General features: G+C 31.6%; 1 protein-coding gene across 1 annotated transcript; it reads right to left on the bottom strand.

Annotated features, from left to right (window-relative positions):
* Positions 1-3083: 3083 nt before the first annotated feature.
* LOC137831094 (leucine-rich repeat receptor-like serine/threonine-protein kinase BAM3) lies at positions 3084-8468 on the bottom strand. Its single transcript, XM_068638623.1, has 2 exons — positions 5098-8468; positions 3084-3706 (listed from the first exon to the last, which is right to left on the bottom strand). The coding sequence occupies exons 1-2, from the start codon at positions 7811-7813 to the stop codon at positions 3369-3371; spliced, it is 3054 nt and encodes a 1017-aa protein (XP_068494724.1). The 5' UTR covers positions 7814-8468; the 3' UTR covers positions 3084-3368.
* Positions 8469-20962: the final 12494 nt, after the last annotated feature.

Genomic DNA, 20962 nt, shown 5'->3' with positions numbered 1-20962 from the left:
ATCCCCAATTTAAAAACCTAATTTATCTCTCTTCACTCTCTCGAGCCCATGTTTTCCTCTGACTATAGTCTTAACCCCGCACTACCTCCGTCGCAGTCCCACTGGTCGCTCTGTCAAAGTTTGCCTCCAAAGTCATTGATCTCTTCTCTCCCTTTCTCTGTTGCTTCTCTTTATTTTTTTAAATCTCATTTTTTTTTCTTCTGTACCTGTATGGATGACGGGGCCTAGGTAATATTTATCCACTGGTACACAATTCGTTGTCGTGTTGGTAATCTCCTAATCCTTCGAGGCTCTTCCTCTCGTTGTGTGTGTGCTCCACCGGTCGGGGGTACTTGCGATTGCACTTCGACGCTCAAGTTAGTGCTAGTATAATGGGTGTGTTCCTTAGGATCTGAAAAAACATACCTTTTCCCCCTTTAGGAATCTTATTTATAGGTTGACTTGGGCCCCCACTTGTGTGGGCTAGGTAATCAATTCACCAAAACGTGAGTAGTGGTCATCAGAACGTGCATAGTGACTTCCTGAAATCATGGAAGTGTATCTTAAAGTATGTCCTTGACTCATTCAACTTCAGTTACAACTGCTTCTCTATTACGCATTTATATTGTGAATGTTACTTGACTTGGTCGTCCAGTGTCCGACCGATACATCTTCATTTCAGTAAGCTCCACCACGTTCACCTCCATCATTCCAGCTCCAGCTCCCTCTTCCTTTTTAATTGGCGAAGTTTGATTTTGAGCTGTTAGATTCAGTTTGATTTTGGTTATGAATGTTTCTATTTATAATTTTTCTGTACGGTTTGGTTTGGTTTAGTAAATTTTGTTGTTTATGATTGTTTCATTTTATTCTTTGGTTTGATAATTTTGTGGAAATTTATGTGAGTTACGTGAGAGTAAAGTTTGGTTTGGGGAATTTTGTTTCATAATTAGCTTTTGAATGCAGATTTTGTAGTGTATCTAGGGTGGTACAAATAGGAAAAATCATGGTCCAGTTGAATGTGCTTGACAAAAGATGGTGCTGAATGGGCCCAAGCTGTTTGGTGTACAAAATAAACAGGGATGACATAGAGCAAAACTGATGGGCAGCAAAATGGACCCAAACTTTTTAAAACATGTTGCAAATAGTGAAGTGCTGGGAGTGAGACATCAAAGAGAAGAGGTCTGAAAAGTTAAAGTATTAATTCGTAGTAATTTTAGAATGTTCAAAATAATTAAGCATTCTCATTAAAAATTTAGTACGTTCTTTTAAGAAATTACTTGTTTAAATTTATATATATATATATATATGATTTTAAAAGAAATTAAAAATTGATGAATGTATAAAATAAATAGGAGCTGCATAGAGCAAAACTCATGGGCAACAGAATAGCCCAAGCTTTTCAAAACATGTTGCAAATAGTGAAGGGCTGGAAGTGGGAATATCAAAGAGGGGGTTGAGAAGTTAAAGTATTAATTAGTAATAATTTTATAATTTTCAAAATAATTCAGCATTCTCATTAAAAATTTAGTATTGATATAGTTTTTTTAAGAATTTTTTTTTGTTTAAAATATTTATTATATATATATATATAATTTTAAAATAAATTAAAAGGTGGTGGGTGTGTAAAATAAATAGAATCTGCATAGAGCAAAACTCATGGACAGGAAAATGAGTCCAAGCTTTTCACATAAGGCATTGAGTGCATGAACCAATTTCGTAGGAGCTATTTACGAAAATATTTATATTTTTAAATTTAATTTAAAAACATGAATTTATTTATAAAAACGTCATAATTTTAGCCTATTGTTATATATTTCCCTTTCAAAGAACCCACTTGTAGTATAAGAGTCGGTAACCGAGTTAGATGAAAATGATATAAAGTAGAAGAATATGATATAAAGTAGGTGATCATGAATCTTAAAAATTTGAAAATTTCTTGTATTGAAAATCTTCTCTATAAGAAAAACAAGTCTCATTGTAGATTTATGCTATAAAAGAAGGATCATTACGATATACTTGTGCTTAAACAATATTTTTCTCTCAAGTGAGAATAATTCAATTTTGAAGAGACTAAAACAGAGATTAATATAAATTCAATGTGAACTAAAAGTTCCACAGAATAAAGATAACTAAGATAACAACATACAAAGAGAAAAACTCACGTGTTTATTGTCTTTATCTTAAGATGTTAAATTGAAATTAATATCTTAATCTTTATACGAGTATGTGCATCATTCATTTTTATGTTGAATCGCCCCCTCTCCTATTAACTTTTGATATATAATTTACTTTTGTCTTGATTACTTAATATTTTTAAAATTAATTACTTAATAAATTACAAAAAATAAATATTTAACATTACTTTCTTCTGTTGTATTTACTACAAGAAAATCATGAAATAGAAACTAATTTTAGAGACAAAAAATAATTAGTTGATATAGTGACTAAATTAGAAACCATTTTAGAGACTAAAATTTTTTTTTATTTCTAAATTAGTTTCTATTATTGTTAAATGGATTCTAAATTGGTATTTAATTAGCAACAAAAATTTTTACTACCAAATTTAGAATCTAAATAATTGTTAGTTAAAACTTTGGTAGTTAGTTAGATACAAACTATTTAACAATAATAAAAACTAATTTAGAAACCAATTTTTTTTTTAGTTTATAAGCTAGTTTTTAATTTAGTTATTATAACAACTAATTATTTTTTTCTATAAAATTGGTTTCTATTTCATGATTTTGTTGTAGCGATTATCCACATTCAGGTATTACATATGATATATTTAATATTAGGTAATAAAAAATTATTATTATGATAAAAAAATTAAAAAATATAGAAAGATTTTTAAAATCTATTAAAAAATTAATATTTTGAAGGACTCAAACCAAAAGTTTATAACTTAATAAATACTCAATTTATAAAACGAAAGTTATTAAAATTTAAAAAATCAGTCACATATTAATCACCAACACATTTAAACCTTCATTATTAAACATTTTCTTTTAACTTTTCCACACTATTTTTAATTCCTTTATTCATATATATATATATATATATATATATATATATATATATATCTCAACAAATCTTTGTAATTAAAGTAAGAACATAAAATGTTTTCTCATACCAAACAAAATCCCTATGTATTATACAAACTTTTAACATAGCATGGACAGGTTAACATTAATTCTACATTTTCCATGCATAACATGTTATAGTGACTCTCTTGCACCCATTGAAGAGGTGCTAGTAAAGTAAAAGGGCAAAGAAAAATAACATAAAAATTTCATTTGACAAACTAGTTTAGAAACCAATACAAAGCATATGTATGAAAGAAGTAGTCATCCTTTTCTTTTGTTTAACTTGTTCTCTTTTACTTTTCTAGATCACTGCATTTGAAATGTATTTGGTTGTTTAGCTTGTGCAAGCATTTCAACCACTTCTCTCATGGTTGGTCGCTCCACACTGTGTTCATGAACACACAACTTTGCCACAAAAAACACCTGCTTTGCTTCAGCCAAAGGAATTTGATGTAGCCTCTCATCAAGGATCTTCATCACCATCTCTTTGTTCCCATTTGTTTGCATCTTGATCCATTGAACAATGTCTAATCCATCTTCCCCAAAGTTCCCCACTGGCCTTCTCCCTGTTATGAGTTCTAGCAGCACCACTCCAAAGCTGTAAACATCACTTTTCTCATCCACTTTCAATGTGTATGCATATTCTGCAACATAAACAAAAATCAGTAAAACAAAAGCTGGATTTCAATCCTTAAGCTTCAACAGTTAAAGTAGCACTATAGACTGTATAATAAACTTGATATTACACATATATGATAATGTTAAATGTTCACACACACAGATATATAATAATGTTAAATGGTCACTATCCATGTCACTGATTTTAGTCCTACATAAGAAAACACTAAAATTTTAGCTTTTAAATGAAAGACATTCATAAATCAGTCATTGTCAATTGTCAAATTACAACAAGTAAGATTTTGCTTGGTTTTCCTTTGCAATAGGAATAAAAGTTGAAGTTTTTATTTTAATGTAGAATAGAATGGTACAAGGTAAAAGGATCAAATTATTAATTTAGCATAATAATAAATGAGGGAAAAGAGGGTAAGTTAAAGGAAGACTAGTCCAACATTATTTTACAGATAAAGGGTAAAGTTTCATTTTAATTTTCCAAAGTAGCAATTTAAATTTCTAAAAGGTAACCAACTTGTGTCTTGTGTCTAAACTCTTCATGTTTCTTTTTCATCTGGGGTTTTGAGAAAGTGAATCACAGATCTCATTCTGAAACTTTGTTGGGGGTAAAATATATGCATTTGGTTAATGAGCATTCAGTGACTGTTACTGATATGAAGATGGTCAAAAAGGGATGGCTGTGGTTTGTTCTGGTTTAAGGGTTTGTAGTTTCAAGGCATGCAAAAAAGCAAGCACACACCCATTTAGCGTGAAAAAAAAAGTGAAAAGAAATTCCTCTGTGTTAGTGGAGCCTTTACTAGTCAGTCTAGGAATCCACGTACATGGTGTTGGACACTGTGGTCCCAAAAAAAAAGACCAAGTACATGCTACAGTGGCTATGGAGGGGAAAGAATATTGTACCCAAAAAATAAATTGGAAGTGCATTTAATACATGGAACTTTTTGCTATGAATTTTGATTTTTATCCTTGGGAAAAAGAGCCTCAATAATCATTCTTCTTGTTGATTTTCTCTCATTTCATTTGGCCAAATTTAGTCACTAAACAACAATGTCTTCCAAACTTTATTTGGAGGGCAAAACTGTTACATGGTCTCATATTTATATGTCAGTATGGTACTGTAATTTGAGGACTAAACAAGTAATTTGAGGACTAAAAAATTTCAGCTGAAAAGAAGAGCTAATAAAATTTTCATGTAGAGGTAAAAATTGTTCAGACCATGTGTGCTAGCACAATAGTATACAATATTTTTTAGTAGGTGGAGGGAGGGGGTTGGGTAATAATGTGTTGAACTTGAAGTTAGTGATGCTAGAAAATTATAGACTGAGACAGAAGATATAGATCCACTTGAAGTTATCAATCATGATTCTCCAATTATATGTAGTTGAATATTTAAAGTAAGTACCTGGAGCAATATAGCCATAGGAACCAGCAATGGAAGACATGCACTCTGATGCCCCATTATCTTGCATGAACTTGGCAAGCCCAAAATCAGCAACATGAGCCTCAAAATCAGAGTTCAGAAGTATGTTGTTTGACTTGACATCTCTATGGATTATCAAAGGGGAACAATCATGGTGCAAATAACAAAGTCCTTTTGCAGCTTCTATGGCTATTTTGAGCCTGGTGTCCCACTTGAGAAACTCACCTCTCTTCCCATGCAAGACTTCCCCCAAGCTTCCATTTGGCATGTAATCATAGACAAGCAAATTGGTCTCTCTGTTTGAGCAAAATGCTAGCAACCTCACAATGTACCTGTGTCTGATTCTACCTAATGTTCTTATTTCTGCAGAGAGGCCATTGTCATGGGAAGATCCTTTGTTGATTCCCAACAGCTTCTTCACTGCCACTTCCTCTCCATTTGGCATGGTTCCTCTGTACACAACCCCAGATCCACCTCTTCCTATGACATTGCTTTCCTTTATGCACCCTATGATGTCCTCACTCCCATACTCCAGCTTCTGGAATGCTGTTAACTTCCATGAATTGGTGTGCCTCCTAGTCTTTCTACTCTTGATGATGGCCAAGGTTGCAAACACCAATGAGCACCCCAACAATGCCAATGCAAAAAGGAACTTGAACTTCCCTGGGACCCCTGGTTTTGCACTCTTTTTTTCTTGAGACTCCAAAGTAGCTGTTGAAGAAAGGTTGCATGGCTTGGAGTCATAACCACATAGCTGAGGGTTACCTACAAAGGATGTATAATTAAAGATTGAGAATTGCCCCCCCTCGGGTATTGAACCTGAGAAGTTGTTGTGAGAGAAATCTGCTGTAGTTAAGCCCTTCATGGCCCTAAGTTCCTTGGGAAGGCTTTGGTTTAGGTGGTTCCATGACACATTAAGATAGTTTAATATGTGAATTTGAGCAATTTGGACAGGAATGGGACCTGATAGTTGGTTTTGGCTGAAATCTAAATAGGTGAGTAAGACACAATTACCTATCTCGGGTGGAATAGTACCTGAAAAGTTGTTGATACTTATATCCAACTTGAGGATACTTTTCAAACTCCCTATAACTGGTGGGATTTCTCCAGAGAATCTGTTTCCACTAAGGAGAAGAATTTGCAAGTTTGGAAAATTTGAAATTGAGGCTGGAAGAAACCCTGAGAAGCGGTTGTTTGATAGGTTCAATTGTGCTAGTTTGGAGGGTGTGCTGCTTGCTGATTGTGGGAAGCCACCACTGAGATAATTGTTTTGCAGCTCCACAAGTAATAGTTCAGGCAAATAGAGAAACTCGTGTGGCAATGGCCCGGTTAAATAGTTCTGACCCAAACGGACTCTTTGGAGTGTGTGGCATTGACCAAGATCCTCAGGCAAAGATCCAAACAGAAAGTTCTTGAGCAGAATCAAAATTTTCAGCCTCTTTCCAAGGCACAGAAATTTTGGTACCAAACCAGTGAGCTTATTTGTTGACAAGTCAAGCTCAACCAACCTGCCATTCTGGCCAAGATTTGAAGGAATCACTCCAGTGAAGTTGTTCTGCCAAAGCTTCAGAGTCTCCAAGTTTGGTAGCTCAGAAATGAAGTGAGGAATTTCTCCATGCAGCTTGTTTATAAACAAGTTCAAGAGGGTAAGCTCTTGAAGGGCTGAGAACTCATCAGGGATGCCTCCTGTGAGCATGTTGAATGATAGATCAAGAGCTTTTAATCTAGTCAAGTTTCCTAGCTGGGGAGGGATTGAACCACTTAGCTGATTGGTTTGCAAGAAGAGAGTGTCTAACTTCTTGAGGTTTCCCAACTCAACAGGAATTGGACCTGTCAAGCCACAGTTTGCAATGTCTAGATGAACCAAATTGGTCAGCTTACCAAACTGAGGAGGGATTCCACCATCAAACTGATTATAGTATCCCAAGAAAAGATGAGTGAGGTTGGTGAGATTCCCAAGCTCACTTGGTATGAATCCTCTCAAATCATTTCCTGCAAGGGACAGAAAGTTTAGCTGCCACATGTTTCCATAGCTTAGAGGGATTTCCCCAGAGAAGTAGTTCCCTCCAAAGTTCAAGTGCTTGATCTTTGGGAGATCAGTGACACCCAGAGGAAGTGAGCCGTTGAAAGCATTGTCATAAACATCCACCACTTCAAGCTCCTTTAGCTGGGAGAATTTCCAACTCAAATTCCCACTGAACATGTTCACAGAGATGTTGAGGAACCTCAGCCTTGGTAGCTTGTGGATGTCACTTGGAAACTCCCCAGAGAAGCCATTTCCCTGGAGTGACACACTCACAAGGCTCAAGAGTCCTGTGATGGCAGGTGAAACTGAACCTGAAGCATTCAAACCGGATATGTCAAGTGACACCACAGACCTGTTGTCATGGTCACACTGAATGCCATACCAACTGCAAAGGGACAAGTAGTTTGACATGTCCCAGCTTCTGAGAGAAGAGTTAGCAACTCCAAAATCTTGCTTCATAGAAACAAGCATAGAAGCTTGCCTTCTCAAGGAAAGTGGAACTGAAGAAACATAAGCAGGACTAGTGAGAGACACAAGGAACAAGAGCATGCAAAATGGTACAAAACTGGAAGAAGAAAGGGTAGCCATTTGTGAGAGAAGTGGCTCAGAGGAGTAGGATATGAAAGAAACCAGAAACACTCTGAGAGGGAAACAGCAATCACACCATTTCATAGACCTTAAAAGGTTAAACACACTAACAGAATGATAAGATGAATTGTCTAATGAAGAGCATAGAAAGCTAGCACAACACTAACAGCATCCAATGTTCTCTTTCTTTCCCTTCTCTCTTCCCTCAACACTTTTTCTTCTTCACATTCACGCACACACTTACACACACTGCTTTGGTGTCATCTTTAGCTTTTAAAAAGCAAAAGCAAAAGCAAGTGTTGTTGTTGGAGTAGAAAAAAAAATTGTATATGGATAACCATTAACCACAGACAGATTCATCACCCAATTAATTTTTAGTGTTCCACTTTGTGTCGGTTTTTGAGACCAGTTTCACCATTGCACTTTGCTTTTTTTTTCATTTCACATAACTTTCATCTCTCTGATTTGTGAACTTAATGAGAGGGTCCAACATGGCAGCTGATCCAGATTTGGAATCTTCTTTCATGCAGCTCTAGTGACATGATTAAACCATCCATGGACATCTTTAAGTGCCCATCATGCTCTAGAATACAACTTTTACATCAAATTTTAAGGGTTTTTTGTTTCTGGCTCAAAGAGTGTGTCTGGAAGCACACTACAACTTTTTTGTGGAAAAGCAAAAGAAGATCACTCAGAAGAAATTGAAAGGGCTTCTATCATAACAAACCACTGTTGTGTGTGTTCCAAAATCAAATAAGTTAGTTAATGCAAAAGTTGGACACACCATGATATGTTTGTTTTCACTTTTATGAAAAAACAGCACTTATTTTAATAAAAAAGTGCTTACTGTAATTTTTTATATATTTATTTAAACTTTTTAAAATAAGCTGTTTATTTTCATAAGTTACTTTAAACTGTTTATCTAAATAATACATAAACAAAATAAACATAAAACAATTTCTACTTTTATAAAAATCACTTTTTTTTAAAAGCACTTATTTTCTGTCTAAACAAAACTACCCCTTAAATATCATAGAACTAGAGATTGATGCACTTAATTGTTTAGTTTTCTAATATGCAAGTCATAATTGCCCTCTATAATTTAAAGTGCATGAGGAATCAAATGTTTTGATCTTGCACATGATTAGCATCATAATTAATAATTAGATGTTAATGATAAAAAAGTAAAGATGGATTATTGTGGTGTATATAATGGATAGATTTGGTGGGATTTTGCTTACGAAACGGGGAGATGTGCAAAATAAAATAAAAAGTAACGTGTATTTTAATAAATCTACACTACATATAATTTTACTTTCTCATTTTGCATAATTTGTTACGAGTTAATTAAATTTTTAGTTTTTGAAACGTACAATAACTCTGGTTTTTGTTTCAATTTTTTTTTCTTAAAAAATCTAATAAAACAATATATATTTTAGTCTCTAAACATTAAAATTAAAAAAAAACTAAAATAATTTTTAATTTCTTAAATTCAGTGTTTAGTATCAAAAACACTTTTTTTTTTCAAAACCAGATCCAATATAATTAAATATTTTATTGTTAATGACGAATCAAGTCTCGTTTACCAATAAAGTGTAAAGAAAAAAAAATCATTAACATGAGTAATCTAAAATCACGTTTAAATATGAACTAACGTAATTTTAAACAAAACACTGACTAAGGTATCACTTTTTTAAAAGTATCTTTAAATTTATATCTGTCTTCTAATATTTAAATTTCAAAATCGATGTCTTTTAATGTGATAAAACATTTTTCTGAACACTTTGCTCTCTTTCATTTCTTATCTGCTTTTCTTTTTTAAGGTTAAGAATTATCTTTTTTATCAGTAAAAGAAATATAAAGTATTCAAAGGAATGTTTCGATCCTATTACGATCATTATTAGATTAAATTTTTTTGTGTAATTCCAAAAAGTAAAATATCCAGAAAAAAATATTACTCTATCAATAATTTCTAAATAATTATACAAAACACTTATACATATGTTAACTTCTTAAAATTGCTTAGATATTATTGGTACCATTAAGTATAGTCTTTGCATATACAAAAAAAAGCATCAAGCTCAACCATGAGAGTTGAGAAGAGATATTTCAAAAATATCGTATAAAACTACACTACCAACTATTCAAAAATGACTAGAATGAACTTAAAAGAAAAATGGTTATAAATGATAATATTTCCTTCTAAATGAATGTAGAGTTTTACACCATATATCCAAAAGTGTAAGAAGCCACTACAAGAAAAACATAAAATAGAAACCAATTTTAGAGACAAAAAATAATTAGTTATTACATTAACTAAGTTAGAGACTATTTTAGAAAAATAATTGGTAGTTAAAACTTTGGTAGTTAATTAAATATCAATTTAGAAACTATTTAATAAAAATAAAAATTAATTTAGAAACTAAATTTTTTTTAGTGTCTAAAATGGTCTCTAATTTAGTCAATATAACAATTAATTATTTTTTGTTTTTAAAAATTGGTTTCTATGATTTTCTTGTACGAGAATTTTAACCATTTATAAAATATTTACTTAATAGGATGTTAGTCCAATAAAAACTTGATCTATGTAAGTTTTTTCTTTGTTTTTTTATCCTTTAAAATTGAAAATCATGTACTTATCAACTGCGTATATGTTGAAAGAAATGTCAAGTAGCAGTCCCAAGTCATATTTGTGATATAGTGTCATCATGTTACGCTTTTGAAAACATTAAGATATAATATAAGCGGGTGTTAAAAGATTAAAATTAGTGATTTCAAATTTTTGAAAAATGAAAAATAAAGAAAAATAAAATGTACTTATGTTCTGAAAAATTAAAAAACAATTATTTGCACTTATTGAGGATTAAAAACGAAGAATTTTCTTATAAAAACACATTAATTTTATTAAAAACTAAAAAAATATTTAAATCTAAAATATTTAACACATAAGAATTATATAATAAAATAAAAATCCAATGTATATGGAGGTTTTAAATTTTATCTATTTACATTATTTTCACAAAATTTCAAAATTCACAACGTGAAGAACTAATTTAGAATACAATTTTCACTTACCCAAATATTGTTTTTTAACATTTCAGAATTCGATCATAAAACAACCAAGTCAACTCATTTCAATATTTCATACTAAATACAAATTTCAAACATTGAACTATCTTACAAGTCCCTTAACGAATAAGAAATTTCAACACTCAAAGTAACTTAAGCAAAAATATGATTAAATCATTTGAACCATCAATTACAACTATTTGTAAGATTAGTTAGCTTAGTGTACATAATGACTTTAATAACATGTAGACTTATTATCAATTCATCTAACAAGTTGTCTTTTATACTTGCTTCGATAAGAAAATACTTAGAATTCGATTTGAAAAAACAAATACAAGCTATAGATTCTTTTTATTCAAACTTAATTAGTAGTATTAAACACTTTTCAATTTTAATAAAATGATAATTTAGACTTACAAAATATAATAAATTTTAATAAAAACTAAACTCTAATAAAATATTTTTACATTCATGTTTGTAGTGATATGTAGAATTTTTAATTATCTTAAGCAAGTCTTGTCACTCAAGAGATTATGTAGTGATAGGTATGACTCTGACATACCTTTAACAAGTCTTATCACTTAAGACTTGAGGGATTGTGTAGTGATAGGTAAAATTTTGACCTGCCTTAGTCTTGTCACTCAAGACTTAAGGGACTGACATGCAAAATTTTGATCTATCTTGAGCAAGGTAAAACTTTGCCTTGCCTTAGTCTTGTCATTCAAGACTTAAGGAACTGATATGTAGGATTCTAACCTATCTTGAGCAAGTTTTACCACTTAAGACTAATTAGCAAAAATAAAATTTGAATATCAACAAATAAATTGAAATATATGTGTCTCATATAAATATATTAAGATTTTATCACAATCAAGTTGAAATAAATACATAATATAGAACAAATATGAAAGGTAGCATGATAAATCTTAATATAAGTAACTAGGATTAAATAATTAGTAATTAAGAAAATAAACAATAATATGAGACAAGAAATTAGGGATGTAGACCTTAAATTTGGTAGAAGAAATATAAGCCCGAGAAAATAGTTAACTATAAATAAGATTGTTGGAATAAGCAGCACACTGAATTATCTAACTAGGGATCATGATATCTCTTCATTAGAACATTTTGATACCATTTGTAGGCATGGAAAAAATATTCCAAAGACAAACCCTCATTCCTTTAGTCCTCGACTAGGGGAATGAAAAAGCAGTTCCAAAGACAAATTCTCGTTCCCCTTATACCTCAATTGGAAGGCTTATTTCGGTATGTCCACTTAATCCTCTAAGGTCTCTTTTAAGGACAAAAATATGATAGACTTCGAGCTCTAAAGCAAACAATACGTTGAATTCGATAATTGATTCTAACGATGTTATCTCAATAGATTTGAGGTTGGAACAATGTTTATATTTGGGTCAGTTTCTTTCTGTCCCTTCTTTTGGGTTAGTTGCAAGTGGATGGTTGCACACATAGGAATTTGTGTTGTGTGTGATTTGATGGACAAAGATTAATACCTTCTAATTTAGGGTTGTAGTGATATCTTTAGTTTAATGTTTATGAATTTTTGTGAGTAAGTTTGAGTTTTCTATGTGAAACCAAGACATATTTGAGTAGCTAGATTTTTAGGTAAGGGGAGTTGGTTAAAATTTGATAACACCTTAGGATAAAAGATTTGGATTATGAGGATGGGACTTTGTCATAATATGTATAATAACGCAAGTATAGTATATTGATATCAAATGTTGTATTTTGGAAATGTAGAAATATATGAACATGAAAGTTATAAAATTTTAATTGTGGTTTGTTATTGTGAAAGTTATTTGGAAATGTTGAATAATTATGGTTGTATAGTTGGTGTAACGACACTTTTTTAAAAAAAAAAAGCAGAAACAGTGTGCCCACACTATCACTTTCTTCTTCATTCTTCCAAATCACTTTCTCTCTCTACCAACTTCTCTCCTCTCCCTTCTCTCTTAATTTCTCACTTCATACCTCATCTATTTTAGAATCTGATCATACCACGCTGTAGCAGAGGAGTTAAGGAACATTTCTACCCGATCAAATTTTCAAACAAAGTAAGTTCATTTTTACTCTAAATATCCTTTTTTCTCTGTTTTTCCTTAGGATTTAGTCATCAATCTTGGTGGGGTCAGTTGAGAAGTTTATTCCTCTCAACTTATTCTATTATATACTGAAATTTTGTTCTGTTTGGATAATTTGCATTAGGCCCGTAAATCTTGAAGCTTATCCAAACGGTGGGGAATAAAATTCTAAAAGTTGCTTGGAAAGCAAGCAATTGAGGTAAGGGAAGCTAAATTTAATTTTTAATAGCACCCTAGGATAGAAGATCTGAATGCGGAAGGGACGTGGTCCCAATATTCAATTTCTCTTGCAGGAATGTTGTGTGTTTATATATTGGGTTGTTTGTTTGTATATTATTTAAATTTGTAAAAATATTATATTTTGATGATTTAATATTAAAGTGTTATTTTTTTCATGTCAAATAGACTTTTGAATATTGTGGATCAATTTTTGAATGATATTGTATGATGAAATGGTGTGGAATTGAATTCATACATTTGGGATAATGTATGGACTGATGTTTGATGTGTATTAAGTATTGATGCCTATGTGGTAACAGAGATCTCTGAGCTTCACTGATGATCTAAGTCACATAGACTAAGATATCAGGTGGTGAGAAGCTGATGGGGGAGTTCATGCACACCGTGACATATGAGATGCACGGCTTGGGTTGTATTGAACTTACTCTGATCCTTTCTGTTGGATTCGCTGGTAATCTTTGGATCAGGTGTTAGTCTCTGGTAGGACTTACTTAATACGGGTCTTCCGGAAGGCGTTGTTTGTTGAATATCTTGGATGTGTAGATCCATGTGAGATCTATGTGATTGTTTTGAATGTTGGGATTTGAAGAAGATTGTATAATTTGAGAAATTGATCATGTAACTTGGTTTTCTCTTTTGATTTAATTGTGTATATTATAAAATTCTATTTTCACTAGCTTACCCTTGCTTTTCTTGTTGTGTTTGAACTGTGATGACTGTACTACATACACGAGCAGATGATCTTACAGGTGTCAGAGGATCATAAGAGTTTTAAGGCGTTGATTTTGAAACTTATATTGTAAATATTTGTATTTCTATATGTCCTAATCACGTATTAGGAATGTTTTGAAAAACTGTAAGCTTGTATAGAAATATGTAGAACCAGTATTGTAATAGTTATATGTAAATTATGGGGTGTTACATTTAATGGTATCAGAGCGGTTCATCCTTAGGATAACCTGAGGGTAGTGGGTTTATTTTGTTTCTCTTGCGTGTAGATTTTTGTTTAATTCTAGCCTCAAGACTTAGTTAAAAGTTTCTAATAAGATGTTTGACAAAGTTGTTTTTCTTGAAATCTTGTTTGTGTTCGAGTCAAGTTAATTGTTATGAATAAAGATGAAAGTATTAAGAATGAAAAGAATCTTCATAGAGTGGTGAGGGTGACACTCATGACTAGATCGAGATTGTTTTCTATCTTAATTCTAAGTAGCTAGAGTACATTTTAGAGATAAGTTTTGATTGATTTTTACCTGTTTCGTATGATTATTTCTTTGAAGTTAATTTGTCTTAAAGATGTAGTTGGAAATTTTAGTAATTTCTAACCCAATTCTTTATGTGCTTAGTAGATGGCACGTAGACCACCTACTCCTCCTCCACCAGTAGATATGCCCAACTTAGCTCGGGCAATAGAGATGATGGCAACAGCCTTGCAACAACAGAGTGCTACTATGGCACAACAGCATCAGGCCGCCCTTCATCAATTAGAAACAACTAGATTAGCAGCAGAAGCATCTCAGCTTCATCAACAACCCCATACTTTTAGTCTAAAGGATTTTCTGAGACACCATCCACCCAAATTTAATGGCAAGGTAAATCCAGATGGAGCAGACTAGTGGGTGAGAGACATAGAAAGAATCTTTGAAGCTACTCAATGTCCTGAAGAGAGAAAGTTATCCTATGCCATTTATGTACTAACTGAAGAAGCTGAATTCTGGTGGATAGGCATGAAGCAAATGATGGAAGACAAAGGAGAAGATGCCACTTGGGAGAACTTCAAAGTAAGATTCCTGGAGGAATATTTTCCTGATAGTGTCACGTATGCAAAAGAAATCGAATTCATGCAGCTGGAACAAGGAAATCTTTCAGTCACTGAGTATGCTACTAGGTTCAAACACCTAGCTAGATTCTACACCCAGACCATGACTGAAGCTTGGAGATGTAGAAAATTTGAGTTTGGGTTGAAGCAAGAACTTAAAGAAGTGGTGATTCCTATGTCCATTAGAGATTTCCTTGCTCTAGTGGAGAAAGCAAAAGTAGTGGAGAGTTTGAAAAGTAGTAGCAGACTTGCTAAGCCTCAAGTGGGAGGACCTTCTAAAAGCATGCCTAAATATTAAGATAGAAAGAAACCTTATTTCAAACCTCAATCTTATAGCAATGGAAGACTCAGTTCTCAATCACCACCTAGTTTCAGATGTTTTCGATGCGGTGGGCCACATGTTGTTAGATTTTGCCCTCATCCAGTGTCAAATGTGACATGTGATAGATGTCACAGGTATGGTCATGCAACAAAAGACTGTCGTGTCCAATTGGGAGCTCCAAATTCTGGCGGAGTGCAGCAAGTACAACAAAATAGTAATCAAAAACCGAAGTTGCTGGCAGAGTTTTTGCTATTAGTGGAGTTGAAGCTTCACAGTCTGATAGCCTTGTTAGAGGTATTTGTTTTATCCTTGGAACACAGTTATCTGTATTGTTTGATTCTGGGGCAACCCATTCTTTTATATCTTTTGATTGTGCTAAGAAACTTAAGTTGCCAGTCCAAAAATTAGAATTTGAGTTGGTGGTATCTACACCAACATAAGGTATTATAGTAACTTCTTCCATGTGTGCTGAGTGTCCAGTAATTATAGATGGGCAGAGATACAAGATCAACATGATTTGTATACCTCTAAAAGATTTAGAGGTTATATTGGGAATGGATTGGTTGTCTGCTAATCATATCCTTATAGATTATGGTCGGAAGAAGTTAATTTTTCCTAAATTAGAAGGAATGCAGGTTATCTCAGCTCATAAGTTTGAGAGAGAGAAACGAGAAGGTGCAGAATGTTTTATGCTCTTGGCTTGTTCTATAGTTATTGATAAAGTACAAAAAGATATGTCTGTAGTTTAGGAGTTTATGGATGTATTTCTTGATGAGATTCCTGGACTTCCACCTAAAAGAGAGATAGAGTTTGCAATAGACTTGATTCCCGGAGCAGGCCCTGTGTCAATTTCTCCATATCGGATGGCACCAGTGGAGTTAGCTGAATTGAAGAAACAACTAGAAGACTTATTGGAAAAGCAATTCATTCGACCTAGTATTTCTCCATGAGGAGCTCCAGTGCTATTAGTGAAGAAGAAAGATGGTTCGTCACGTCTATGCATAGATTACAGACAATTAAACAAGTTGACAATAAAGAATAAATATCCTCTTCCTAGAATGATGACTTGATGGATCAGTTGCATGGGGCAGTTGTCTTTTCTAAGATAGATCTGCGCTCAGGTTATCACCAAATTTCAGTGAAAGCGGAAGATATTCAGAAGACTGCTTTTAGATCAAGGTATGGTCACTATGAATTTCTGGTTATGCCATTTGGGGTGACTAATGCTCCATCTATTTTCATGGATTATATGAATCGGATATTCAGACCTTTTCTTGATAAGTTTGTGGTAGTGTTCATAGATGATATCTTGATCTATTCTCGTACAAGGGAAGAACATGCAGAACATCTTAGAACCGTCCTGGACATTTTGAGAGAAAAACAGTTATATGCTAAACTTTCAAAATGTGACTTCTGGATTTCAGAAATACAATTTTTAGGACATGTCATCTCTGCACACAGAATATCAGTAGATCCTTCTAAAGTGGAGGTTGTACTTCAGTGGGAGCGTCCTAAAATAGTTACAGAAATTAAAAGCTTTGTCGGGTTAACAGGATATTACAGGAGATTTATAGAAGGTTTTTCTAAAATAGTGGCTCCTTTGACCCAATTGACTAGAAAGGATCATCCTTTTGCATGGACTGAACAATGTGAGAAAAGCTTTGAAGAGTTGAAATGAAGGTTGACTAATGCTCCTGTATTGACAATCCCTAATACCAATCAGTCTTTTGAAGTTTTCTGCAATGCTTCCTATCAGGGATTGTGTTGTGTTCTAGTGCAGAATAAGAAAGTTGTTGCTTATGCTTCTCGTCAGTTAAAGGTGTATGAAAGAAACTATCCAACTCATGATCTAGAATTGGCAACAGTTGTCTTTGCTTTAAAAATATGGAGACATTTTCTTTATGGAGTTAGTTTTGATGTGTTCAGTGATCATAAAAGCTTGAGGTATTTGTTTCATCAGAAGGAACTTAATATGAGGTAGAGGAGGGGGATTGAATTTTTAAAGGACTATGATTTCCAGCTAATATACCATCCTGAGAAGGCAAATGTTGTTGCAGATGCGTTCATTCGTAAAAAGATACAAATGTCGTCGCTTATGATTAAAGTGACTGGTAAAAAATCTCTAAAATCAAAATTCAATGTATTTATTTGTCCTTAAAAGTCGTGAAGTTGTTATGTGATGAATTTGATGTGATGCTCATGGGATGTAGTAAGTGTCCTTGTAAGTTTTGGCATGAGATGAATAGACATTAGTATGTGTGGATAAACATGTGTTTAATGTAGATGTTATAAATGAATAGAAATTGTGTGAACTGATAAATAATTTGGTTATTATAGTTACATAATGAAAAATTGAATTATTAGACTAGCCTTTTTTTGTTTTCTGTGTTGTAATTTGACTCTGATGATCATGTTTTCACATAAAACTAAATGATATGGTAAGTAGAAAAACTCTACAATAATGAGTTGGTACATTAGATTATTTTAATTTATGTTTGCGTTTTGTTTTACTATTTAGACTTATGTATATAAATTAAGAATTGAATAGTTTAAACTATAAATATATAAATATATATATATATATATATTAATTAAGATAATATACCTATTTGACGATTTCATAAGTTTTCCTTTGTATAAATGAATCTTTAAAAAGAAGTACTCAAAACTAAAGTGTAATGTTGAAACTAAAATAGTTTTCGCAAGTAAGTTATACAAAAAGACTCAAAATTCAATAATTAATAAAGAAGTAGTAAAGAAAAAATAATATGGCAACATAAATAATGCAAGAAACATGTAAATAAGAAAACATAAATCACCAAGGTGATTTAGTGAACAAGGATAATAACATGTTACTTTCGTTAATTATTATGATTTTAGTAGTCTTACGTTTGTTGAAATTTTTTTAATGTAAAAGGGTTGAGACACCCCTAAAGTGTCTCAATTATTTAATTTATTTATTGCTTAAAAAAAAAGTTTGTTGAAATTACACTTGTTGTCATTTAAGGAAACACGTGTCTACTAAAAAGTTGTAAGTTCTTCATGACTTCTACTTTAAATGTGACTTGTGAATCTTCAAAGAATAATTTCTTCAATATTTCTATAATTGAAATGATGGTTTTACCCTTTTTCTTCCCAATGCATTTTACCACTTTCTTTTTCTATGTATTCGACTTACTAGTATTTGATAAACTTAATATTTATTGTTGTTGGAAATCTCACATCGCTTAGAAATATAATCAAATTATAGTATATAAATTAGTATAAATTTCACATTCTAGATTTTTTGAGGTTGAAATAGACTTAAACTTTATTTTCGTAAAATAGTATCAGAATCATTCATAACTTATTCTAATGAAGTTTCTTGGATCTCGTGTCACTTCCTGCCACCTAATATGTGCGAACCTCATCTTAACCATTCGATTTTAAAGACAAAATTTATTTTCAAATTAATTAAGTATAAAGTCTTAATAACTTTTACCTAATATCAAATAAGAGTTGCTAAAGGGTATCCTAGCTTTTTTACCACCAATAAAGCATCAATCACTGTGGTATGCTTAGTAGTCATATATATATATATGAGAACACATACTATTTAGTTTGTACAAGAACTTTAAAATAAAATTATTTTTATAAGCTAAAATTAGCATATATATATATATATATATATAAATTAAAAATATAAATTTAAAAATTATACAGAGACTTATACAAATTAACTTATACATAAATTCATTTAATACAAAACTTTAATTTAATTTTTTATTTTTATTTTTTTCTCCTATTGTGAGAAAGTTTCTCTAAGCAAGACCTTATACAACTAGAAAAAATATGTGAAATTACAATCAATTTGACACATTTGTTTTAAAGTTAACGAAGAAATAGATTTAAATATTTTAAGATGACTTTATTTTTTGTGTTACAAAAATTGATTCTTTTAGTCTTTATAATTTTTTTAAAAAAAAACTTATTTTTAGTACTTTCAATCTAAATATCATTAAGGATTTCATTTACTTGACTAAAACTTGCAAATCGTATATAAACTAGCCTGTTTCAATTTTCAATTCTTCTTATTTTTGAAGTATTTATGCTGTGTCAACATTTTGACAAATTGCCTTTAGATGGTGAAACTTTTTTTTTCTCCAAATTTTAAAGATTAATAAAATCAAATTTTAAAATTAGAGAATAAAAATTATTCCAAATTCAAGATGTTAAAACATATGTTATGTTATTGTTTAATAGTAAAATATGCTAATTTTATTGCCTTCTATTATAACTATCTAGAAAATCACACTAATATTTGTTTGAAAAAAATATGAAAAATGTATAAATTACTTACTGAAAGAGAAATAAAATAGAAATTCAATTTTAAGATTTTTTTTAATTAAAAACAATAAATAAATACTATTTCATTATTTTACAATAATAATATTATTTATTATTAATACAAAATTATTTATTATTAATATTATTTAATTTTATTATTATAGTAATAGTATAATGTATGCATTTGTTTTTTAAGAGTTTTGACTGGTTTAATCATTACTTGATAATTTGTATCAATATAAGAATAAAAAAATATATTTTATTTCCATTATTTTGTTTTCCTTTCTTTCTTTTTCTTATTCTTTATTTCTATCCAACTAATGAGATTACTGATTAAAAATGGATAAAAAGTTTTCATGTTATGCATCACTATGCTACTTGACATCTCAGCTAGGCTGACACCTTAAGTAACGACAATCATTTGACATCACATGAAAAAAATATTATTATGAAAAAAGAAAAAAAAAAAATACAAAAATATGGGGACTAGACCAAAACTCATATGTTAACAAAAACGATACATAGGTAGACTATACATATTAATAAAGAATTATAAGAACAGACTAGATGGAAGCCTATTATACCAATGAAAGGATTCTCTATGAATAAATCCTAAATTAGCCAACTTATCAGCACACGCATTCCCTTCACGAAAAATATGAGTAACCCTAAACCTGATTTTTCCACAATAATTAAGACAAGTATTCCATCGATTATGAAGCATCCAAGGAACATTTGTCCTAGAAGTAAACGTAATACAAACCAAGGCAGAGTCACATTCCAGCCAGACATTAGTAAGTCCCAACTTTTGAGCTTCATGCAAAGCATATATAACTCTATAAAATTCAGCAACCAAAGCAGTCTGAACGTCAAGAAACACAGAGAAAGCTCCAATAAACTCTCCCATACTCCCACAGAAAATACCTCCACAAGCGACAAGACTTGGATAACCCCTAGCAGCCCCATCAGTGTTAATTTTAACCCAGCCTGGTGAAGGAAACTCCCATCTAACAGAAAAGGACGAAGAACTTTACCAGTACGAGTATTAATACCAAAAAACTTAATCACACTGAAATCCATCATATCATTCTTCATTGAAGCTTTAGACGACTTTCCCACTAGACAAGTTAAATCTTTAATAACTGAAATAACCCTAGAAACCTCAATCTTATCTTGAAAACGAGCGTAATTCCTCATATGCCATAGCATCCAAATAGAAAAAGTTATCACAACAAGCTTAATCAATTTAACCAAAAGACTACCATCACTCTTAATATAAGAAAGAAGATCATCCTTATTAGAGAAATGAGAAGTAGGAAAAAATTGTCGAATCCAACTCCAAATATACAAAAGCATTA

The sequence above is a fragment of the Phaseolus vulgaris genome, chromosome 6, assembly GCF_000499845.2.
Source record: "Phaseolus vulgaris cultivar G19833 chromosome 6, P. vulgaris v2.0, whole genome shotgun sequence".
In the NCBI taxonomy this organism is placed as follows: Eukaryota; Viridiplantae; Streptophyta; class Magnoliopsida; order Fabales; family Fabaceae; genus Phaseolus; species Phaseolus vulgaris.
The sequence above is the reverse complement of the archived record's forward strand: the minus strand, read 5'-3'. Positions and strand labels throughout refer to the sequence as shown.